This window comes from Eleutherodactylus coqui, chromosome 9, assembly GCF_035609145.1.
Source record: "Eleutherodactylus coqui strain aEleCoq1 chromosome 9, aEleCoq1.hap1, whole genome shotgun sequence".
Lineage (NCBI taxonomy): Eukaryota > Metazoa > Chordata > Amphibia > Anura > Eleutherodactylidae > Eleutherodactylus > Eleutherodactylus coqui.
Genome location: NC_089845.1, coordinates 76,298,294 through 76,324,537, shown reverse-complemented (window position 1 = coordinate 76,324,537; position 26,244 = coordinate 76,298,294). Strand labels below are relative to the sequence as shown.

Genomic DNA, 26,244 nt, shown 5'->3' with positions numbered 1-26,244 from the left:
TTGCTGCTGTAGGAAATGATTCATCTTCAAAAGCAAACATTTTTCTTCTTCTTTTGTCACAGGAAACAAAAATTGACTGCGTGAGGATAGCCACAAAAGGTAGGTTTCAATATAGTGCTGTTGTATAGTCACAGTATGTGGCAGACTTTACAGTGACAACGAAATGCAGCCTTAAAATTTCTTTCTAGCTTCTTTGCATTCGTCATTTTTATTTTTAGGGTGCGTTCATATGTTGCAGAAAGCAGTGGAAAAACTACATTGGAAATAGTTATTATTAAAGAGAATGGGATTAAAGTAATCCTATTTATATGTAAAGGACAAAAACGCTGCAGATATTCTACTTTAGCTGTACTGTAGCTACAACCTGTTGATTTGCCGCATCTCTGCTGCAACAGACCACAATAGTTACAGTACAGTTACAGGAGAAATTCTGCAGTGTTTTCTTTTCTTCTACATGTAAATAGGAGTGCTTTAATCCCATTCAATAATGTGATTAACCCCTTTAGTGGCACCCCCAGAAAATCTCTGGGGCTTGCTGCACTGACCATGCAGTTAAACCCCGGAAGATTTCCGTGGACAGCACTAGTGCTGAAAATGCATTGTTGACTCATTTAAAAAAACCTGCCCTGTGAGTCATGATATGGTAATAATAAACCTGGCACTGAAGGGGTTAAGGCCGCCTGCACACAGGTAGGTTTGCATGCTATGACAACACGCAATTTCCTGCTCAGAAGCGGAAATCGATTGTGATATTTCACTCGCGGGGAAGAAATTGTGGCATGCTGCGATTTTGTGTGGGCTACGCACGGCCGGCTTCCATTGAAGTCAATGGAAGCCGTCCGTCCCCTGGTCATTCTGTAATCATCATTGCAGAATGGTTGCGGGAGCCGCGTCATTGCCATAGCGATGGCATGGCATCATCTCTACTGTGCATGTGTGCCGACACACCAGCCGGAACATCCGCAGCAGAGAAGACAAGACGCCGGAGAGGTATGCTGGGATCGCCTACCAGATCCCGCATGTGGGGTCTGATCCACCTGTGTGCAGGCGGCCTTAATAGTAAACTTTGCCGCTGGAGTGTTTCCATAGTTTTTATATAACGTGCGAACACACCCTTAAAATGTAAGTAATAGTCAGAAAACCTCTTGTCCAGTAAATACCAGTAGACAGCATGGTTACATAAATTATTTTACTTGAGTTAGCATGACACATGGTTTATACATTTAACAGTATGCAGTTAAAGCACCTCTACAGAGCAAGAGCTGAAGTTTAGAAAGTTATATTTGTGTACGTAGTGGGTTAGATTTATCAGTACTGTAGCAGGACACATCAGTTTACAGTATGTGGAAATAGCACAGGCTGTGCCCAATTTGGCGCACATCTCACAAGTTTAGAGAATTCACCAGCCACTTTAGCCACACTTCTCTTCTTAATTCCTTGTTCTGACTATCCCCTAGCATTTTGCTCCAAAAATGGCGAATCTCTTTCATAATTTGACAAGTAGGCATTTTTTAAGGCAGGCGCAAAAATTTTCTAAAACAAATACATTTTCTGCTTCCCATATAATTTATTTTCTGACAATTTGCAGCATAAATCTTTTTCCATTGTATTTCCCCTTACATACAGAGTAACCGACTGCTTATCTTGTACCTATTGGTATACAGGCAAAGGTGTCATTTACTGTGTGTGGATGAGGGAATCAGGAACTAGGGCCCTTTCACATGGATGGAATATTTCCACAACACCTAGCAGAATTTGCCATGCACGAAATTCCACACCAAAATCCTTTTGGCTAAGGCCTCAGTCACACGGGCGTTTTTTCGCGCGATTTGTGGATCGCATAAGGGATGCGCATCCACAAATGGCGTGACTGAGGCCGACAATTCGCTGAAAAATCTGCACCTAGCAGCGTTTTCAGCAAAAGGGCCCAATCAAACGAGCGCTGCCCGCTATTGTCTGCCACAGCTGTGGCAGAGGAGAACGATGTTCGCCCATTGAATTCAATGGAGCCGGCAATACAGCCGGCTCCATTGAAAGCAATGGGCTTCCGGCAAGCGCTGTATGAATTTTCGGGGAAGGGCTTAAAATATAAGCCCTTCCCTGAAAAGCATCCTGAAAATGTGTAAAAAAAAAAATGTATACTCACCTTTTTGCTGCAGCCGGAGTTCAGCCGTGTCCGGCTGGCAGTTCTCCTGAACTGCTTTCTGTAGTATTCAGCAGGCGGGGATTTAAAATCCCCGCCTGCTGAATGGGCTGCCTCTGATTGGTCCCTGCGCTCAGTCAATCAGAGGCAGCACTCACTCACCCATTCATGAATACATGAATGGATGAGTGAGAGCTGCCTCTGATTGGCTGAGGGCTGTGACCAATCAGAGGCAGCCCATTCAGCAGGCTGGGATTTTAAATTGCTGCCGTATTGTGAAAATAATTCCATCCGTGTGAAAGGTCCTTTACAGAATTTCTCTCTGAGTTTTGGCAGCATCTGAAAAGCTTTGTTCATGAAGTACGAAGTCACATCATAGGAATCTATCTATCCCCAGGCTCAGCATCTCCTCCTTTATCTTATCCTCCGATAAGGTAGTGGAGCAGACCTGACAGATCTGCTTTAAGAATAAAATTATCCTGTATACGAAATACCATATTGCCTACTCTGTAACAAACTAAGATTCATTAGTGTCACGCTGGGAGTTTGTGTAGAGATTGAACAACTAGAATGCAGCAAACTTTTTTTCACAATTTTGGCTTAAATATGGGGTATATCTATAGATTGCGTAACATGTCGTCCCAGTGAGATTATTTACTGGATCACTACCTTCATGCTAATCTGTACAGCTTGGATCGAAGGATGAACATGGCTATGTCAGCTCCCATAATATCCCCTCAACACAGAAGCATGTGCTCATTGAGTAAGAGATAGCAGTATCAGCGTGAGCTGCTTTCATTTGTGAAGTGACACATGCCATACACCTGTGGTCAATAAACCACTAATAATTAGAGTATCCATAGTTATGTTGTTACATTAGACACATTTATATAATTCCAGTTACATTTGTTACAAAAGAACTCGCATTGCAGAAGTTGGTTAACTCATGTTTACATCCATCTCTGTCAGAAATAATCCATTCTCACGGGGAACGGTGTTTGAAGTATAGTCCTCTCTATGAAGTTTACTTTGCTTTCTTTTCTAGGGATTCACTTCAAAGTTCTTTTCTTTTCTCAATGTTGACCTTCTACAGCCATCTCTATCCAAACCAAAAATGATCTATGTGTTTGTGATGCTAAGTAGCCATTGACCTCTCCTTGACTGCCAGTACTCTACCCTCTTATATGGAAGTCAACAACATACATACTTTTAGCCATCCAAAGCTAAACGATCAACAAAACTCTTAATTTGTAAATAATAATAATATTTTTATTGCAGACATTTAGGGATTAGATTTACTATGTAATAAACATTTTGTGGGTTATTGGAAACCTGTATGTCAAAACTTTTTTTTTTTTTGAATCCTTGGCTGGATTGCTTAATGTGGCTCTCTAGCAGCCTTCAACATTGTTGCTTAGATTGGTTATCCCACCGAAATCATTTATTACCTATACACAGGTGATAAATGTATGATCACTGGGGGTCCAATTCCTGAAACCCCTAGCAAAAACTGATTGCCCCCGAGTCCCATTTAGTGAATGAAACATCCTTAACTACCGCTTCATTTAGCTCTATGGAACTGACGGAAATAGTCAAGAGCATCGACAGACTGTGAGTGAAGCCATGGTCACCCTTGTACACCACCACTCCATTCAAAAAGGGAGACTCAGAGGCCATTCTTGTGTACTTTGGGGATCTTGGTGGTGGGTTCCCCACCCTTAATATATTTATCAACTTTCCTGTAGACAGGGGCTAAAGAATTTTGATTTTATAACCCTTTTTAAAGCATATGTTCAAAACAATGTTTTATAGCTAAATTCTGAATGTAATTTTCATATAAAAATTCAATAAACATATTTTTGAACATAAAGCATATGTTCAAGATTAGAGATGAGCGAGCGTACTCGGATAAGCACTACTCGCTCGAGTAATTTGCTTTATCCGAGTATCGCTGTGCTCGTCCCTGAAGATTCGGGTGCCGGCACGGAGCGGGGAGCTGCAGGGGAGAGCGGGGAGGAACGGAGGTAAGATCTTTCTCTCCCTCTCTCCCGCTCGCTCTCCCCTGCTCCCCGCTGCGACTCACCTGTCAGCCGCAGCGGCACCCGAATCTTCAGACCCGAGCACAGCGATACTCGGATAAAGCAAATTACTCGAGCGAGTAGTGCTTATCCGAGTACGCTCGCTCATCTCTATTCAAGATTTGTTTTTCTAACAATAGTAAATGTTAATAAAAATATACTCACCAATTCGATCCCTTGCCGTTCCAGCTCCACTACTGCTTTCTTCCCTGCCAGGCATTGCTGCAGCAGTGACATGAGTGCAGTCAATCATTGGCCTCACTGTTGTATGGCACGAGACAGTTGGCAGTATTGGAATGGTGGGAGGTCAAGCCAGTGACCTAGCCTGTCTTTAGGGAGAAACAATAGTATCAGCTGTATCCCGCTGTGAATTCCTGATAACTGATTGCTGATCTTTCAGCATACTGAAGGATCAGCGATTAGCGACTGGTAAGCGAAAACTGCACGATGTCAGTGCAGTTACACACAATGATTATCGCTCAAAAGACGGCTTTGAGCGATTTTTGAGCAAAAATCGTTGTCTAAAAGGGCCTTTATACCCTTATATCATTCTTTACAGATTATAATATGATGTGTGACCATATGAAATAATCCCGAAGTTTTGCAATGGCATGACGTCTTAGTGACCAACCCCGGGGTGCTGAATTAGACTCCAAATGGGGAAATAGCGTCATAAAGTTTTCATATAGCCACATTTTTGATGTAAGATAGCTTAGATAGGCTAGGTTCTAATCTTTTGGTCATGACTGCACAACCTCAAAATAAAAATCATGGCAGAAGAAAAACCAGGAAAGGCGCTTAAAATACCCAACAAATAGAGTTTCTTAGGGTTTGTAAAAAAAAAAAAAAGACAGCAGTCTCTTTGAATGTGTTCATTTACAGAACTCACTGAACGGATTTCAGTACATTTTATTCACACATATTTAACATGTCACCAGTGCTGTTTTCAAACTACATCAGAATATAGAGTCTGAACAATAGCCCAAGGCCAGTTCCACATAGCAGTATTTTGTATCAGTATTTGTAAGTCACAACCAAGAATGGGGAGAAACAGCAGAGGACTTACAAATACTTATACAAATTCTGCCATGTGAAACAGGCTAAAGTTTGGTTAAAGGAACACTCCCACTCTAAATTGATTTAACCCTACTCCACAGTTTAAACTAAGGGCGCTTTTACACGGGATGATCTGTCGGGCAACAGATGCCTAACGTGTCATCCCAACGATAATCATTCCGCTGTTTTTACACATGAACAAGCATTGCTGACTGAATGGAAGCAGAGCGGGGCTAGGGATCTTTCCAGGCCGTCCACCTCCATTCACAGTAAACAGGCAGTTGCTCATAAGTGAACGACTGCCTGTTTAGGCCACTTTTCCATGGCCGAAGCCGAATATCACTAGCAATATTCCACCGCGGGGGAGGAGGGGAGAATGCTGACAGGTCTCCGAGATGAGCCTATCTAACAGATAGGCTCACCGGGGAGAATCGCAGCATGCCGCGATTTAAATCCCGCGGGCAGAGAATTGCTATGATTTTTTGCTCGTGGACAGGCAGCCTTACACGGAACGGTATGCATGCAGAAACTGAACGACGAACGAGCAGGGAAAGACTTCTGATCCATCATTCCGTCGTTGCATACATTTACACTGAATGATAATCGTTCAGATTTTGACTGGATCGCGGGAATCCGAACAATACTTGTTCCATGTTAAAAGCACCTTAAGAATTCAAAGATGACTAAAGAGAGCATATGCCTAGGATATGCTACAATATGTGAATAGTAAGGGTCCATGTGCCACGGACCCACTAGTTTTCCCCCACCGATCACACATCTTGGGATATGCCATCAGTGTGCAATATAAGCTCAATGTATTACTTTAAACCATCCCTTTAAGTTAATCCAATCCACTGTCTGACGTCTAAAGACATTCTGATTGAAGGCTGTAAAGCTTCCAATGTTGGAAGACGTCCAGCAGGGTATTCTTATTGTATATTACTGGCCGCTCTGTTGTCAGGGGCCTCTCCAGCATGTCCCATACCGCAGTACTGGCTCTAGCCAGCAGGTGGCACCATTGTATAATGACAGAAAGAGAAAGCCCCCTAGGAAACCGTGAATCCAAAATTGGATTGCAAAGGGTTAATATTTACTGTTAGTTTATATAAGTTATATCGTTAGAATAAAGACTTCTCACCTTGAACCGATGTAATATTTGCTGTTGAAAGTTGTAGTTCACAAAACACTTTTGATTGAGATCAGGTAGTTTGTATTAAGTAGACATATAAGAATTATCAGGTAAAATAATGAAAGCCATGTAGGCTCATATCCATATCTTAATAGCCAAATTAATATTTTAAGTTCACATTTTCTCAGAGTGAATGTCTTAAGACATTTATTAATAGAACTGACATGGAAATTGTACCTTTAGCTCCGTAAAAGGGAAATCAGAAAATGAGAACTTTTATAATGGATGGCTGAATACACACTTTTCTTGCTCTTTTCTTTTTGGAGCTATTTAAAACTAATTATAAACTCATTCACTTTACCTATTTTTGGGAACTTCGCAACAGACATCTATTAAGATCAATGATGAAGTGCAGCTCTTGGTAAAATGTTAGAGTCATGTCGTGTATAAATGTTTTATGACTGCGTGAGTCGTATAATTGTCATTTTATCAACTTTGCCATTGTAAGGAAACTTGTATTGTATAGCCACAGTCTTTGTGAAATTTGGAGGTGAGATGTATTCCCATGATTCTGAGTCATGCGGATCTGTTAAAATCCAGAATTTTCATTTACTTTTTACCTGCACCATTTTTCTCCATTGCCCATTAGAAAAAGTCTGATGGTCAAGTGCGTATGATTGGCTGCCAGAAGCCAGAACTCATCATTAACATCCAACATATCATGGCATTGTTTTTCCAACAGCAGGGATAGTGGGACTGCCTTCATTCAGTACATGTTCAATTGGTACATCCTATAAATGACTGCACAATTTGCTGACCTTTATCTAATCTTTAGGTCTAGATATATTGAGCCATGCTTTATATGAATGTTGCTAGTGAGTGGGACTCTTACCATATTTTTGCCTGCAGTTCTCTAATAACCAAGATCTGGCCTTGAAAAAGCAGACACACTCTGATAGTCAATACCGTACAATGGTGAGTTAGCCTTCAGTGAAGAAAAGTCAAAAATGTTATTTGTAGTGTGGATCACTGTTTTCTAAAAAGTACTTAATCAAAAGTATAGACAGAAGTTTTTGTCGAAGGAACTGTGCGAAGGCTCCGTGTTTGAGGGCGGACCCGTAGTTTTTATTGGTACATTTATTTTGGGGTATTTACAACTTTTTGATCTCATTTTATTCAATCTTTTTCGAGATGGGTTGACTAAAAAAATTTTAAAAATAAAACAATTCTGCCATTGCACATTTTTTTATGACAGCTTTTACCATTCAGGATAAATAGTGTGATAGTTAAACCCCTTAAAGACCAACATTTTCTCAAATTTTTTCTTCCATTTTTTCATCTCCACTTTTCAAGCCTTTTTTTTATTTTTCTGTGGACTTGACCACACGAGGACTCACTTTTTGTGGGAGAAGCTCTATTTTTTTTATATTACTATATTTAGCATATTTGTATTGAAAAAGTGGAGTTGTGCCATTATTTAAGTTTCATTTTTACAGCGTTCATGGTTCAGCAAAAATGACATTAACTTTATTTTGCTGGTCAGTACAAATGTGGTGATGCCAAATTTTATCATTTTTTTAAAAATATATTACTTCTCAAAAAATAAAAGAAACTTTTTTTTTAAATTTAATTCTCTGACCCATATATTTTTTTTATCTTTCCATCAATGTGTGAGGACTAATTTGTATTCTTTTGGAGTGCATATGAGTTTTTTATTCACTTTTTATTCAGTTTTTGCACTGGGCTGTTCTTCTAAGTCAGATCCACAAACCACCTGAGGTATATTTATGGTGGGTAGTCCTTAAAGGGGTTAATAATTAGATTTTTATGAATGTGGCAATACTAATTCATTTAAGAAAAATGTTTTTAGGTTTTTGATGCAATGACTGGAAGTAGTTTTTAAAAAAAAACTTTTAAAACTAAATATTTTAAATGTACTAATAATTTAGAAAAACTTTATTAATCTCTTTTTCTTTTAACCCTTTGCAATCCAATTTTGAAATCAGGGTTTCCTAGGGGGTTCTCTCTTTCTGCCATTATACAATGGCGCCATCTGCTGGCTAGAGTCAGTACTATGGTATGGGCCATGCTGGAGAGGCCCCCGACAACAGAGCGGCCAGTAATATACAGTAAGAATACCCTGACGGATGTCTTCCGACATCGAAGCTGTACAGCCTGAATGTCTTCAGACGTCAGACAGTGGATTGGAAAGGGTTAAGTCCCCACAGGGGACTTCAACTGGTGATGGTCTGATTGTGTACAGATCTATAGACATTCTGTTAATAGGATGTCATCCATAATAAGCCTGGGGCCTTCACAAAGCCTCAGGCTGACATAGTGACCGAACAGCAGCCCATGATCCCGTCACGGGGGCTGCTCAGGAGATAGAAGTATCTCTCTCCCTCTGTCAGGGCATTTAAATGCCACTGTCAGTATTGATGGTGCCACGAGAAAGTGGCCTTAGTTATCTTTTTTTAATCCAAGTTAAAAAATATCATACCTTGTATACATAGAATGCCTGAAGATGCCTATAATATCTTCAGCACTTCTATACTTCTTAGCAGATTGTGTATAAAGACAAGTGCATAATGTTTAGCAAACACAGCTTGCACATACCAGGGACTTTACATAGGGGTTTCTGACTCAAAATGACTTTTCCAATATATCCAAAACTTCCGAAAAACATGTCTACGGTAGTTATATGCCAGTTTGTTCTCTTTTCTGCTATTGTATTCTCTATGGTTGCAAGCCCTATTGTAATTTGTAATAGCAATAACTTTGAAGAAAATAACTTACTTCTATGAACCTACAATAAATTACTCATACAATAACTCATAAAGAAATAAATAAAAACATAGTCACGGAATGAGAATAGTGAAGAACTTATAAGCCTACAGACTTAGGTTCATCTTAGGCTGATGCCGTCTTTAAGAACTTCCTGCCTTCACCGAACATGGTGAATTAATTGCATTTCCTTTATGAACACTCTTACAAAAGTATTGAAATGATATTATTTATTGTTATGGAAATATGTACAATAGGTCAAGCCATGTCCTCCATACAGCTGGTAACCATGGCAGCCGTAGACTGGTTTGTGCCCTTTTCTGTTTTCTATCGATTTTCTTCTCGTATCATTTTTTTTTTTTTTTGAAAGTTGAGTTTTAAGTAACTTAAAAATTTAGTTAAGGCTTTCAGAAGAAGTGATAAAAACCCCCTTTTGGAACAAGAGTAAAGAAACACAAAATTCAGATAGACATCCAAATGATTTGTAGTCCCGAGGCAACATAGATCCCAAGAGGAGATGCTTGACAGGCTTGTTTTTAGATGATGCTGCATGATTGTTTGTACAAATTATATCTACGCTTTGTTGCGTTTGCTATTTAACAAGTAAAGTGAAAAGTAAGCAGGGTGTGAAAACACTTTTGTATCAGTCACTGATGTACGTAAATGACATATCAAATAAACTTCATGGATCCTGAGCCTTACTGATTAAAATGTGGAAATGAGGACTCCCCTTTGGGGTTTCTGTAGAATAGTTTTGCCAAATTCATTAAATCCTGACCATAGAAAACTGATTTTTAAGAGTAAAGTCATTTTTCTTATTTGATTTGTATTGTACCACTAAGCTCAAACATTAAACACTGAATGTACGGCCTAAATGTGCAGTAACCCATGTCAGCCAATTGCTAGCACTTAAAACTTGTATGTGATTTAATTCTATGGTTTACAGCACATGAACCTTCCAAAGGATAGAATTCAGACGTTGGACATGTCCAAATTAGGCTACTTGCACTCTATGTCTGCAGTGTATGTCTGAGATTTCTGTCCAGAGTTTTACGGATGAAGACCATGGATGTATGTGCTTAAAGGGGTTGTCTCGCAAAATCAAGTGGGGTTATACACTTCTGTATGGCCATATTAATGCACTTTGTAATATACATCGTGCATTAAATATGAGCCATACAGAAGTTATTCACTTACCTGCTCCGTTGCTAGCGTCCTCGTCCCCATGGTGCCGTCTAAATTCGCTGGCGACTTGCTTTTTTAGACACGCTTGCGCAGTCCGGTCTTCTGCTCTGAGCACGAGCCGCTTCAGTGTGCTCGCCGCTACAGCTCTTCTGCGCATGCGCAGACGAGCTGTAGCTTCTCGGGAGCGCGCTGGAGCGGCCATTCTGCTACCATCCTCTCTTAGAGGAAGGTGCAGAGCTGCCCAGCCGAGCCGCTCACCCGAGCCGCCCAGCCCAGCCGCCCAGGTAAGTGATGGGTGACGGACTGACGGGGGTGACGCGTGACGGACTGCCGCTGTGGCCCCGGAGCCTACCGCTGTGGCCCCGGAGCCTACCGCTGGGCTCCGGAGCCTACCGCTGTGGCCCCTGAGCCTACCGCTGGGCCCCGGAGCCTACCGCTGGGCCCCGGGGCCTACCGCTGTGGCCCCGGTGCGTACCGCTGGGCCCGGAGCCTACTGCTGTGGCCCCGGAGCCTACTGCTGTGCCCCGGTGCGTACCGCTGGGGAGCCGGGGCCTGCCGCTGGGGAGCCGGGGCGTAGCGCGGGGGAGCCGGGGCGTAGCGCGGGGGAGCTGGGGGCTAGCGCGGGGGAGCCGGGGCCTAGCGCGGGGGAGCCGGGGCCTAGCGCCGGTTACCTGCTGCCTGGCGGTGGGTGACTGGTCGGCCCCGTTCAATCCCGGGGTCCGGTCGGCGGCTGCGGGGCGTCTGGTTGTCAGGGAGACACAGCTGGTAGCGTCTCGGGAGCGTGCACGTCGGGCTACAGCAAGCGAAGGGAAAAGAGCCGGCACCCATCTTGGGGAAACTTTTTATAAGTTGCTGAAACGCTGGAACTGTAAGTACAAACCAGCTAGAAAAGTCATTCACATGGGTAATTAGTAATGTATGCTTAATAAGGGGGACTGGGCAAAATAAAAATTTCACTGCTTCCTCGAGACAACCCCTTTAACAGATGCCACTTAGTGTATTTTGTCAGGCATAGGCAGGTAGGAAATATTAGGAGTTGATCCAGGGAACAGTCTGATTGCAATTAGGGAGTCAGGAAGGATTTTTTTTCCCCAAAAGGGCTAATTGGCTCCTGCCTCTTGTCGTTTTTTGCCTTCCTTTGGATCAACAACACAGGAGGATAAACAGGCTGGACTATATGGACATTGTCTTCATTCAGCCTTACAAACTATGTTACTATGTATGTTACACTGTGAAAAAGTATATTTTTTGAGTGGGTACATGTGCATGGAATATCATAATCTGTAGTCAGTCCATGGGGTTAAAAAAGAACACAAACACACAAAAAAAGGAGAAATCCTGATAAAAACCACCTGAATGGAATCTAAATTGGCCTCTGTAGGAAGTGTGGGGTTTTGGGATCAACTACAGGTCACTGACATTACTTTATATAGAAAAATTCTAACACTCTTCTGGTTTTAATGATAGAGGTACATTAGAGAATTACGGCTCACGCTTTTGCGATTGTGTAAAGAGAACCTACATTGCAGCGTTTCTTGAACTTTTTTTGGCTTGCAGCACAGCTTGTTAGTAAAGTGAAAAGTAAGCAGGGTGTGAAAACACTTTTGTATCAGTCACTGATGTACGTAAATGACATATCAAATAAACTTCATGGATCCTGAGCCTTACTGATTAAAATGTGGAAATGAGGACTCCCCTTTGGGGTTTCTGTAGAATAGTTTTGCCAAATTCATTAAATCCTGACCATAGAAAACTGATTTTTAAGAGTAAAGTCATTTTTCTTATTTGATTTGTATTGTACCAACTAAGCTCAAACGTTAAACACTGTATGTACGGCCTAAATGTGCAGTAACCCATATCAGCCAATTGCTAGCACTTAAAACTTGTATGTGATTTAATTCTATGGTTTACAGCACATGAACCTTCCAAAGGATAGAATTCAGACGTTGGACATGTCCAAATTAGGCTACTTGCACTCTATGTCTGCAGTGTATGTCTGAGATTTCTGTCCAGAGTTTTACGGATGAAGACCATGGATGTATGTGCTTAACAGATGCCACTTAGTGTATTTTGTCAGCCATAGGCAGGTAGGAAATATTAGGGGTTGATCCAGGGAACAGTCTGATTGCCATTAGGGAGTCGGGAAGGAATTTTTTCGCCAAAAGGGCTAATTGGCTCCTGCCTCTTGGGGTTTTTTGCCTTCCTCTGGATCAACAACACAGGAGGCTAAACAGGCTGGACTAGATGGACATTGTCTTCATTCAGCCTTACAAACTATGTTACTATGTATGTTACACTGTGAAAAAAGTATATTTTTTTGATTGGGTACAAGTGCATGGAATATCATAGTCTGTAGTCAGTCCATGGGGTTAAAAAAGAACACAAACACACAAAAAAAAGGAGAAATCCTGATGAAAACCACTTTAACGGAATCTAAATTGGTCTCTGTAGGAAGTGTGGGGTGTATGGATCAACTACAGGTGACTGATATTACTTTATATAGAAAAATTCTAACACTCTTCTGGTTTTAATGATAGAGGTACATTAGAGAATTACGGCTCACGCTATTTGCGATTGTGTAAAGAGAACCTACATTGCAGCGTTTCTTGAACTTTTTTGGCTCGCGGCACAGCTTGTTAAAAAAAATTGATCATTTGTCACCTCTGCAAAGAAAACCTCTCTTTTCTCTGTCTTTCTTTTCTCTCTCTCTCTCTCTTTCTCTGTCTTTCTTTTCTCTTCTCTCGTTCCCAAGGCACCTCTAGGAGCTTCTCAAGGCCCACCAGGATGCCGCGGTGTCCTGGTTTGGAATCACTGCTATATTGCAATGTCCGAACTACATGGATCACTCCTTCCCTTTGTGTGGCCACTTATGACAGCAATTATACATTTTCCAAAATCTATCTTTCTTTATCCCCATTTTTTTTGTTAAATGTTGAGATAGTAACTAGGTCTTATTAATTACCATAATAGCGGACAATGTATTTTCAATACGGTCAGCAGCTGTGGGTCTTTGGCTAATTCATCCATGAGAATCAACACCCTATCACTGGGTTGTAAACCATCTGGGACATTCTAAGTAAAAGTATGACTATTAAGTTTTGGATCTCATTTGAACAGGTATATTGTAACACCCACACAATTCTATTCAACCAAACCTAAGACCCCTTATGCCCCTATGGTTCAGTAGAGCTATGAGGCATCTGCATGTTTCAATTGGCTATTAAGCGCGGCTACAATATACCCATCTGAAAGAGGCTTTGTGTGTGGACAAAAACATGCTTTAGTGAAGTTGGTACGTAGTTTGTAGAAATAACATTAAAATATGTTTTTTACGTGCAATGTTTTGGGCTTTTGTTAGTGCCAAGGCTATTCCACATATAATACAACATAAAATATAATGGAACTGGGTCATTCTTGTACTATTCAGTAGACTGACCAGCGAACTACTTCTTCAGTTTGTGACTTGAACACTTTATTCTTCATCCTGTGTCATTGATTAAGGAATTTGACAGTAACAGCAGGGAGGCTCAGTGGGCAGGAGAATTCTGCCTGGTGCCCATTTATGCTGCTAAACTGAGAAATGTTCGGATTCATCCTTCTTTAGAAAAGAACTTGCAGGAAATTAGTGCATTTATGGCTTAGTAGAACTAAAGCATAGAACATTGATATGGTGCCGCAGCAACTAAATTGTCTACAGCTTTCTCTGTAAGACTTATAAAACTACAGAAAAGACTCAACAGTAAAAATACAAAGAGAATGTGGCAGTGCTGAAAAAACAGTATTTCTGCTGAAAATCTGTTTAAATAGCACAACAGCGCGTACTTACTCCCTATTAAATTCCCTGCTGATGCATCGTCGATGTTCCCCTGTTCCGTGTTTTACATCCCAGTAGCAATGACATAGTTTACCTACTAAGGCCTCATTCAGACGAGCGTGTGTTTTGCGTGCGCATAATGCCCACTTCGAAAAGAACCAATGGGTTCCTATAGAAGCATTCATATGTGTGGAATTAGAAGTGCAAAACCGCGCGTACCTAAAAAAGATAGGACATGGGTGCACATTTTGCAGGAGTTTCCATTGACTCCCATGGGAGCAGCAGTTAATGGAAACTCCTGCGCTGCCAATAGCTTCCCCACTGCTTACAGCAGGACATTTAAAAGGTGCTTCTGGCCAGAAGCACCTTTTAAATATCCTGCTGTTAACCTCTTAGTCCCCGCGGGGATGAGGGGACTCCCGGAGGGTTCCGTTAATCCCTGCAGGGAGTCCCCTCATCACTGAACACTGTGACAGCACTGTTAACTCACCTAGAAGCTCTGTCCGGCTGTTCTCCCCGTTTCCGGCAGTCTTCTTCTTGCAGTGGTTGCCTTCATCCCATTGTTTTCAATGGGGTGGCAGCAGCAGCGGTCCCATTGAAAGTAATGGGATAGCATCGGGGTCCCCTGCCACTACTGTGACAGGGGATTCTTTCATCCCAGCTGAAGTCCCATCATCACTGAACACTGGGACTGTGCTGTCACAGTGTTCAGTGATGAGGGGACTTTCGTGGAGCAGCTGCTCCAGTGAACGGGAAAAGTTTTGTGAGCAAACTTTGCCTGTTCACGTGTTTTTCGTATAGGCGCACAAAAAATCGCACTCATCTGAATGAGGCCTAATAATGCATTCTGGCATCACTGCTATGGTTAATAAATGGCTGCAATGGTCACATGCTGGTGAACACTCAATACCATTGATGCTAAGATGTAGGCAGAGACTGGCAGAGGACCAGAGGAACATCATTGCTTTACTGGCGGGAGATTATACAAGTGAGCATGGGCTGTTTTGGTACTTTAACACACATTCGGATGATTATTTTTAATAGCTGGCCACCTTTTTTAAGAAAAAAGAACTGGAAATCATAATATAGTGACAATGTTGATGAAACCTCTTAGTAACTGAGCAGAAATTAATTTCATGTTCCACTTAATTGTACAGTATCTGGGCAACATTCCAGTATGTTGATTGTGTGTGATTTAATTGGCAGGCTCATGTCACAGTTGGGTATGAAAACCACATTCAGCGTAAAGAAAAAAAATCTCTTGACCAATTCGCAGGATGTAATTTAACCTGATGGCCTATGCATTTTAAACCCATTTCTATTTTACACCAAATCCTTAACTGGCAACAGGCATGGTGCTTCTGGCTAAGGGAAATCACTTGTATCTTTAAGGCCCCATACACCTTCAACAACTGTCCAGAGTGGGTTCCTCTGATTTTCTTGTACACACAAACAGTTGGCTCAGTTGCGTATTCATGTGTTTAGCGGGTCATGGTGCGCCAGACAGCTCTAGCTCCCGCTTATCTCCAAGGGAACCAAAGGATCAGGTATTAAAATTTAGTGTCCCCAATCCTTTCACCTGACCTTATTGATTAGGGTAAAGTCAAGCCAATCTTGAAATTTAGTAATGCAAACTCTGTTTTGGGCGTAAGATAGCACTTAACCACTTTCAAAATAATCTGATAAGAGAAGTGCGGTGCACCCATTAATTTCAATGGGAGCGAAGCCGGCACTCTGACTTCCTGCTGTGACCACTGATGATTCACTGACAGCTGATGGATAGGGCTCCCTAGAGATTTTAATCTGATGACTACAGGATAGGTAATCGGTTTAAAAAAGACAGGAATACCCTTTTAAATCTCAGAATTATATAATGGTAAAAATCAAGTGTCCTACTGCATCATAGGTGCTGAATTGAAACTGATAGGTATGAATCTATTAATTAGATTTGAGGTTATAGCTCTGGGTTATAGTACATTGGGTGAGTAAAAGATAAGAAATGCAATGTATTTTTAAAGTTACCCTTTGTTTTGTGTAGTTTATATCTATATGCGGTATAAACTGTAAATTGGAGTTTAAAGTTCGAAATACAGTGAGTTGTCCTTAAATCTTACAGTTTGCAGTATAGCCATAGTACTTGACTAAATCATTACAGCTTTTCAGCCAGCATCTCCTCACAAAAGATTATGTTTTATATGAGACTAGAATTCAAAATTGCACAGTTTCTCAATGTGCTTTAATAACCTGAAGCCATTTGCTTTCTCCTAATATCATCATACTTTGAAGAATAACTCACTCTTGGTTATTGAACCCCCAAGGCGCAGCTTTTGGGAGTAAAGGTGTTTAGATCTAATTCATTTACTACTCTGCACTTAGTTTTATAAATATGTGTGAATTGTAATATAATGTTTGTAAATGTTTGTCACGGACTTCTTGGATACGAAATTCCCAGTTTAGATCTGTATGGTAACACAGCCAGGGCTATTGACCATTTAAAAGCATAGACCTCTTGTGGTCTTTGGCATTCTATCATGGTGGAGGCATAATCCTACTACTAGAGAGTTGAATTCTATTAAAATATTTAAGGCACGTAAGCAGCGCTGAGGCATCCAGTAACATCATTCTGTCTGAACATTGCAGAGGGATATTTCAAAATATTATGCAGCAGCAGTTTTGAGTTTAATTGTCTGCAGATGGTAGATGATCTATTTCTCTCGCTTGTTGCCACAATTCTAATAGCATTCAGGCTGTTCCATGTAAATTACAAATCTTTCTGAAAAAGTCTGTCCTTCATTTTCTTGAGTCTTCTTCCCGTTCTATTTTCCAGCTGTTGTGTTTGACCCTTTATCCCCTTTTTAAATAGTTTCCAAAATCAGAGTATGGGACAGAATTAAAATGTATCAGTGTAAATTAGGTATTGGTATATGTTTTCTGGTTGGCTGGACTAATAATAGTATATAATGCTGTTGTTGCAGCCTTATAGGCAAGACTGTACTAAAATTCAATGCATTTGGAAAGTCTTCAGACCCTTTCACTTTATTTTACATTTAATGTTGTGGCTTTGTGCAAATTAAAAAAAATCAAGTTCTTCCTCATCATTTTGCAATTAATACCCCATAAATACAAAATGAAAACATATTAGAAATCTGTAAATTTTGTAAAAACTAACATCTTACATTGACATACAAGGGAATATTTAAAAGAAACAGGAATCGTCTTCTGGTGGATGGGGTGTTACTACAGTGTTTCTTTGAAAATAAGACCCACCCAGATAATAAGCCCTACCTTGATTTTTGGGTGTGGGGTGGGCCTTGATGTATAAGCCCTACCCCAAAAATAGACCTTAGCTATGCTACATGAAAAAAAAAGCAATACTCACCTAGTAGGGGCCGCCCAGGTCCCTTGGCTGGTGTCTGCAGCTCAGTCAATCATAGCTGGCACTCGATGAACCAATCACAGCATTGCATTGAATGACTCTAATCAAGGTGTAGAAACCCCTTAAAATGATCAAGAGAAATGGGAGACCCCCTAAGCTAAATTTCTAGTTTCGTACCAAAAAGTCTGAATACTTAGGTCAATGCAAAATGTTAGTTTTTCATTCTTAAAACATTTACAAAGATTTGTAACATTCTGTTTTAACTTTGTCATTATGGGGTATTGAGTGCAGAGTGATGAGAAAAAAACCCTTTCTTTTCTGCACAAGGTCACAGGCAGCATAACAAAATGTAAGCAAAAAGGGTGTGAAGACTTTACAAATGCATTGTGCCTATCACGGAGTGTTACAGAATCAGAGGTTTTGGAGGAAACATGTCACCGATTTAATGCTGCCCCCTATGACAGGCATGCTGATTTGAACAGGCATGTTGAATTTATCCAGGGCTTTGCACCTGTACTTTAACGTAAAAAAAATTCATAAACGCCATTTTTGTGCTAAAATTTTTAACTGTATACTTCTCTCGTCGCTTTGAAAAAAGGGTACGATTTAATGGGAGGGCGCTTCTAACAGAAGTCGAAGCCAGAAAAAGGTGCAAAAAGCAGCAGAAATCTATGTCTTCTCTTAGTTGTAGTTTTCATTTCCTCAGTTAAGACAGACCAAGATGTGCCCAATTAATTAAGAAGCATGCACCTTTTAATGAATCTGGTGTATTATAGTTACATAGGTCTTTTTTCCAGCTTTACACACTATGTCCATGTAGTTCAGCATATTACCTCCCAATGTTGATCCAGAGGATGGCAAAAAAAACATGAGGTAGAAGCCAATTTTCCTTGCTTTAGGGGGAAAATTCCATCCCGACTTCAATCTGACAATCAAAATAATCTCTGAATCACTGACCTTTCTGAAGTAATAAGTGACTATACCATTATATCACTTAAGAAAGACGTCCAGGCCCCTCTTACCTTTTTTAGTGAGTTCGTCATCACCCTGTCCTCAAGCAGAGTGTTCCATAGTCTCCCTGCTCTTACAGTAAAGAACCCTGTCTATGTCGGGGATGAAGCCTTCTTTTCTCTAGACGCAGAGGATGCCCCCTTGTTACAGTCACAGTCCTGGGTATAAATAGATGATAGGAGAGATCTCTGTATTGTCCCCTGATATATCCATACATAATAATAGGTCGCCTCTCAGCCATCTTTTTTCTAAACCAAATAACCCCAATTTTGATAATCTCTCTGGGTATTGTAGTCCGCCCATTCCATTTATTAACTTAGTTGCCCTTCTTTGAACCTGCTGCCGCTGAGTTTACAGTTAATTAAAATCTCCAAGTCCTTTTCCATGTCAGTTTTGTCCAGTGCTTCCCATTTAATGTGAAATGGTGACATGTACTTTCCTTTCCTGGTTTCAGCAAATAAGCATTATTCTTCCATTAATGAAAAGTTATACAAAAGTTTCTAATATATTTTTTTCTGTATCTGTTTCTTATGGTTTTCAACATCTCTGCATGTCATTGAATGGGAATCTTACTGGGTTAATCCATGGCAAAAATATGACAGATGCACAGGTGCATGGCTTGTTGCGGGATACAGCTCCGATAACTGTGTACTGTAACAAGTAATGTGTGTGTGCCTCTGTCACGGGCTTGGCACAGATTTTTTTTCGTAGAAGTCATCAATAAAAGTTGCTACTGATTGGCTGCAGCCTAAAGATCTTGAAAAATCGGAGAAATTGATGCAGAAAGCACCTTAGAGAATTGTATAATTTATCATTATGCAATGAATAACATGTATTTGCTGAAACCAGAATACCCCTTTAAATACAATCGCCTACTTATTATACTCACAGGTGTCAAGCAACTTTAAAGCTGTTCTCCCTGTGCTTTATCTATACTGTGCCTATAGAACTGAGGAGTCACCAGGGAATTTATACCCCTCAGAAAATAGTGGCAATATGGTCAAAAAATGAAAAGGGTTTGTTTGACACTACAAAGCCACTAATTTTTGTTACAAATCTTGCAGCATAGTGGAGCATTTTGTTGTCTCCCTGTCATTTCTGCAATTAGAGGTATAGCTGTCAGATTTCTACCGTTCAGCACTTTCCGGAGCTCCAGTGTTGCTTAATGATGGCTCAGAGAACACTAGGCAGCAGTGCCTGTTAGATATGGATATGTGGCTACATACGGCATTGGCATTTACAGACTGTATCACGGGTATATCAATGATTTTAGCGTTACTCAAACAATCCAGATAAGTGTTTACAGCTAGTTCATACTTCCCAAATATATTGTTATGATCACTTGGAAATGAGCAAATCATGGCTGTAATGGACGAGTTTAAAGAACCTGTTTACATGCTATTTATTTTCTCCTAATGTGTAATTGTGGCTCTTCCTGGGACTATTGACCGGATACTTGCTTGAAATAGTCATTCCAGCAAATTGCATACAAACGCCCTCTTTTACACGGAGCAAGTGTTGAGCAAAAGAGAGAGATCCCAGCAAAGTCGTTGGCTAGTCGTTAAATGACAGACAATTGCTTATTTGCACAAGATGAGAATTAATCAACCAGTGACTATTTTTAGGGTTAGCAATTAGTGACTAGTGGACGAATTCTCACTCGTCACCCTGTCGGTGGCTTTGTTTACATAGAACAACTATCACTTAGTCTCACATCTGCATCGGAACCTCCAGGCGGAGGTTCTGTCACAAATGTGGTTGAAAATACCAAATGCCAGCCAGTTGGGTGGAAAGCTGGTGGTCCCCATTATAGTCAGTGTGGTCCACCTGGCGCTGTTCTGTTCCGTCCAGAGACTCAACCCTTCAGCTGAATAGATTCCCCTTTCCTTCGGAGCAGTAAATTAGAATCCCCAGCACAGGTGTGAAAACACCCGTACATTTGCTCTGTGAACTGATTGGATGATAGCTATCCCATATAAAGCTAACCCAAGAGCTTGTAACAAGCTCACTTGATATTCAACGATTCATTGTACATTTTTCTAAGTATTTACAAGCAATTCGTAACCCATTTTTAAAACAATGTGTCAAAGGAACATTAGAAATTCACATTATTTCTATTGACTGTGCAGTTGAATGTCATCTATTGGTGTCTAGGCGTAGCCATTTTTGGCTGGGGAAGTCCAAAAGAAATCTGTCCCCATGATCGCTACTTTGTCACATATATCTAATTCTGAGAACAGCCTGAAATATTTAATATAAAACATATGCAAATGATAGTAACAGCTCTTTCGATAAGCTCCACTTATATCAGCTGCTGACTATTTTAGGACAGCCTTACTAACACAAAATATACCTGATAATAACATTGCATCGTAACCTGTGCAAGAGAAAGGTAAACTTGTATAGTGAGTGCAGGGATTTAGCACGTATATTTTAGGCCCATTTACACGCAAAGATAATCTTTCAAATGACTGAAAGATTTAGCGGTTTATTTGCATGAAGTGTTAATGATCATTAACACTTTATCATCTTTATTTGGATGTAAAAGGGCCTTTGGGAGCTGTTTGCAGAGCCCAGCATGTGATTAATCACATGCCCAGCTGTGCACACAGCTGCATTTTTCTGCTCATGAGGCTCCTGGCAGATTACAATGTTATATGCCGCTTCCCGTGGAGATAACAGCATGCGGTCCACTGAGAGCTAAATGGGTTTGCATTGATTCTCAGTAGATGAACAATGGATTTTAAGTTCACCTTAAAATCATTGCTCAAAGGAAAAGTGCACAATGCACTGCATAATGGTTATTGCTAATTTTCGGTGGTTTTAATGAATTTTGAACAATAATCGTTACGTGTAAATGGGCCTTTACACTACAGCTCATTAATTCCAATACACCACCCAAATCAGTTTTGCAGAAATGAACAAAAGAGCCTACTGCAAGGGTATATGTATAAATAGTGTAGAAATAAGATGCATGCGAGTGCTGGAAGTGAAACAGTAGGTAGACTCCTTTCTGTGCAAAATGCATGTATAATGTTCATCCTTTACATAGGAATCAACAAATCTGGGGGTGTATTCCAATTAATGGCCAGTAATAGGTTTTAGTTACAACATGGCTGTATATGGGGAGGATACAACATGGCAGCGTTATCAGATCACCAGGTTTATTGTGGGAAACCTGAAAGATAAATGTTGTTAAATTCATCTCATTCTAAAAGTTTCTAGCCTAGTTTGACTTGAGTCCTCAGGAATATGAGCTGTAGGCTGCTCTGCATTACTTCATTTTCACCCAGTTTTTAATTAAACATATAACAGATAAAATGCTATCCTATTAAAGGGGTTGTCCAGAAAGTCAATAAAATGGCCACTGTGTATGCAACCTATGAAACCAACCATAGGATTGGTTAATGCATTTGTAGACTGAAAGGGGAAGTGGGCGGACTGCAGGCCACACTGTTTGCTCCTATCAGGGTTACTATACGGCCCAGCAGGTGTATGATGTTAGACTCCACCCCCTGTCCATGGCCCTGCCCCCTATTCCCTCCAGTATAAAGGGGCATTCTAGAGATAAGCGAGCGTACTCGCTAAGGCAAACTACTCGAGCGAGTAGTGCCTTATGTGAGTACCTACCCGCTCGTCTCTAAAGATTCAGGTGCCGGCGGGGGAGAGCGAGGAGGAACGGGGAAGATCTCTCTCTCTCTCACTCTCTCCCCCCCGCTCCCCCCTGCTCACTCCCGCAACTCACCGCTCTCCCCCGCCGGCACCCAAATCTTTTGAGACGAGCGGGCAGGTACTCGCATAAGGCACTACTCACTTGAGTAGTTTGCCTTAGCGAGTACGCTCACTCATCTTTAGTGCATTCACCTATTCTAGGATGACTTTACATAGGCTGCATGTACAGCTGCAAATTTGATGAATTTCTGTACAACCCTTTTAATGTAAAATTCCAATTTCTTTTACAGTCTGAGCATTGGCTGATTGGGGGGTGAATTATAATTTATTACTAAATGCAGTAGTGGTCAATACTGAGTTCTGCACATATTTTTCCATTTGGCAATTTTTTTTTATAAAAGTATGCTACAAAGAATTCTGAGCCTTTTGTCCTTGTGTGTAATAAAACCATTAAGGGGACAGTTCACATAATGAAACCAATGACAGGCTATCCATTAGACAGCGGATGTACAGGGCACAGATAGCAGCTTGCCACCTAAATCCACGGCCAGACATTTCTCGACAACCTACAGTAGATCGCTTTTATCAGCTTCTGTACCATTTGCATTGTAATAACTCCACCCCAGAGCATAAGAGATATGCATGCAAGGTAGAGATAGATTGCTTTAAACAAATGGATATCAATGGAGTTTCCTCTCAGCAGGTTTGGTCAGTATGTGTCAGAATACCTTTGACTGAACTGTGCTAAAAAAGTTAATCAATAGAGATGAGCGAGCACCAAAATGCTCGGGTGCTCGTTACTCGAACTTTCAGTGATGCTCGAGAGTTCGTTTCGAGTAACGAACCCCATTGAAGTCAATGGGCGACTCGAGCATTTTTGTATATGACTGGTGCTCCGCTAAGGTTTTCATTTGTGAAAATCTCAGCAAATCACCAAAGTCATGTAAAAAACACAGAAATGGATAGGGCAGGCGAGGAGCAACATGCAGGGCTGCATTTCGGACTCCGAGGTCTCACTATTAAGCCACAATAGTGGCAAGAGTGAGACCCTCCCCCCCCCCCCCCCCCGCGCGCGCACTGTCAGCATAAAGATCGTTCTCCTCTGCCACAGCTGTAACAGCTGTGGCAGAGAAGAACGATGTTAGCCCATTGAATTCAATGGAGCCGGCAATACAGCTGGCTCCATTGAAAGCAATGGGCTGCTGGCGAGCGCGGGATGAATTTTCGGGAAGGGCTTAAAAATATAAGCCCTTACCTGAAAAAGAAAGATTTTAGTGTAAAAAAGAATAAAAATGCAGGCATTCTCTTCAATGGAGCCGCTGCTGCTGCCGGCGACTCCATTGAAGACAATGGTCCGCTGGCACACCTGAATTCTTTTTCAGGGAAGGGCTTTACATATAAGCCATTCCCTGGAAATGAATTAAAAGTGATTTAAAAAACAAAAAAAATAGATACTCACCTCCCTTCAGCTGCAGGGGCACAGCTGTGTCTTCTCCTGCTGTCCCCTGCACTGTGGTGCTGAACTGCTGTCATTCAGCTGAGAGCTGCGCTGAGCCAATCAGAGGCACTACTCACTCACCCATTCATGAATTCATGAATGGGTGTGAGTGAGATCTGCCTCTGATTGGCTCAGCGCTGAGCCAATCAGGGGCTTGTCTGACTCATACCCCCTTCACACCCACTGCAGGCCGCCGCGCTGAACTCCGTCTGCCGGGACAAGGTGAGTATATATATTTTTTTTATTTTTACACATTTCTGGATGAATTGCAGGGAAGGGCTTATATATTTAAGCCCTTCCCGACAATTCATCCCGCGATCGCCGGCAGCCCATTGCTTTCAATGGAGCCGGCTGTATTGCCGGCTCCATTGAATTCAATGGTCAGTGCTCGTTTAATCGAGACGAGTACCGCGTGGTGCTCGTCTCTAGTAACGAGCATCTCGAGCACCCTAATACTCGAACGAGCATCAAGCTCGGACACGTATGCTCGCTCATCTCTATTAATCAACTACGCTTTTGTATACGACTTCATTCAGAAAAGAAAAAATGGATGTTATGCAATATGTTTTTTTTTTCTATTAGTGGTCAGTCTGTATAGGCATACCCTACAGGTACATATGTCTAGGTATATATATATCCTGTGGAGCATTTCAATTGGTTCCACTGAATGTGATGACCAGAAGTGCTGTCAACACAGTCTGATTTTACCCAAAGTATGTATTTAAATGGTAAAAAGAATACCTTATGTATATAAACATGGCTAAACGTCTAGTTTTTCTGCATGCTATGAAAAATCTTGCTCAGAACTAATAATGCCAAAGTTTTAACCAAACTTTAGTATATACGAGGGGGTATCTAAAAGAAGCGGGAATCATCTTCTGGTGGTTGGGTGTTACTAGCACGGGCTTCTGTTGATAGGTGAATGTCTGCGGAACCCTTCTGAGGTGGTAAGACAGCCGATGGTGTTGGAGAAGGTTGTGTTTTACTCCATTGACTTATTTTTCAACAAGTTATTAGGTTTTTTGCCTATATTGTGATGGCTGATTCATATGGACAATGTGAAGCTGCAACATTTTGTTTCCAATTCTACTGCTCAAAGCACTCAAATAAAAAGTCATACGAAGAGTGAGACAATGGTGTCATGCCATTTTTCTTCAAAAATTGCTTGAGGCCGAATGCACATGGCCGGAACGGTGCCCGCAGTGGCCGGTGACCCCCACATACCTGTCCACTGTCTTCTTATCTGTGCTGCGGATGTGCCAGCTGGCGCACATGCGCAGTACAGATAATGCCGCGCCGTCGCTAGGCAATGATGCGACGCTGCAGACAAGCTGCAGATCAAGCGGCTTCCATTGACTTCAATGGAAACCGTCCACGCAGAATCCGCACTGAAATAGAACATGCTGCGATTTTTCCAGTCAAGCGGAAAATTGAAATTCATTTCTGCTTGTGGACATGGAAAAGCGATTTTCTATAGCATGTCTATGGGCAGTATTTGCTGCGGAATCCAGGGGCAGACACCTGCTCCGGATTCTGCAAAGCAAATACACCTGTGTGCATTGGGCCTAACACTCAGTGCTGTATGGGTTGGTGCATTGTCATGATGGAGGAACAAGTCACCTGTCTGCCTGTTTTGACAATAAATGGCATGCAACCCTCACGCTCCATATTCACCCGATCTCGCGCCCAGCGACCTTTTCATCACAAGTGCTTTGAGCAGTGAAAAAGGAACCAAAACTTCACAGCTGCACATTGTTCTTATGAATACGCCATCACAAAGCAGGCGAAAAACTGCACAAGTTGTTGAAAAAAAAATCACTGGAGCCGAATGCAACCTTCCCCAACAATGTCGTCAGCTGGCATACCACCTCAGGAGCGCTCCACAAACATTCACCTCGCAACAGTAGCCCAGTAATGTCCCACCACCAGAAGAAGATTCCGGTGTTCTTTTGGGTACCACCCCGTATGTCATAAGCTAATGTACAAAGAAGATTATTCTCCTAATGCATTTTTATTTATATGGGATATCAGTGCAACATTAGTAAAGGAAAGTATAGTCAAATCAAAAATGCTAAACAATTCCCACTGTACTAACTATATAGGCCATTCAGATGGCTGTAAACAGAGGGCTATACCTGCTGATGGTGGAGGCAAATGTTTGATGGAATATACTAATATTTTCCCAATGCTATCTCGATAAAGCATAGAAAACTTTAGATTGCTAAACCACAAAGCAACAACAATAAATATGTATATTGAGAGAGAGATCTCTATAGATATCTCTCTCTATATATGTGTTTTGTGTATATATATACCATATATACTCGAGTATAAGCCTAGTTTTTTAGCACATTTTTTTATGCTGAAAAAGCCCCCCTCGGCTTATACTCGAGTGAGGTAAAAAACCCGCAATACCTCCCAGCTGGCTCTGTGTCCCCGGCGCGATGGGCTCCCTGGCAGTGCAGCAAGCTGCTAGAGAATTCTCCCCGCTGTCATCT

At 41.3% G+C, this 26,244-nt stretch overlaps 1 protein-coding gene across 8 annotated transcripts in view; it reads left to right on the top strand.

Moving 5' to 3' along the window:
• Window positions 1-26,244, top strand: part of PTPRM (protein tyrosine phosphatase receptor type M) — a 665,244-nt gene that overhangs the window by 400,084 nt on the left and 238,916 nt on the right. For all 8 annotated transcript variants that reach the window (XM_066579573.1, XM_066579570.1, XM_066579568.1 and 5 more), the window contains exon 13: window positions 63-99. In XM_066579573.1, coding sequence (XP_066435670.1) covers window positions 63-99 — 37 coding nt within the window. The remainder of the gene's footprint in view (window positions 1-62; window positions 100-26,244) is intronic.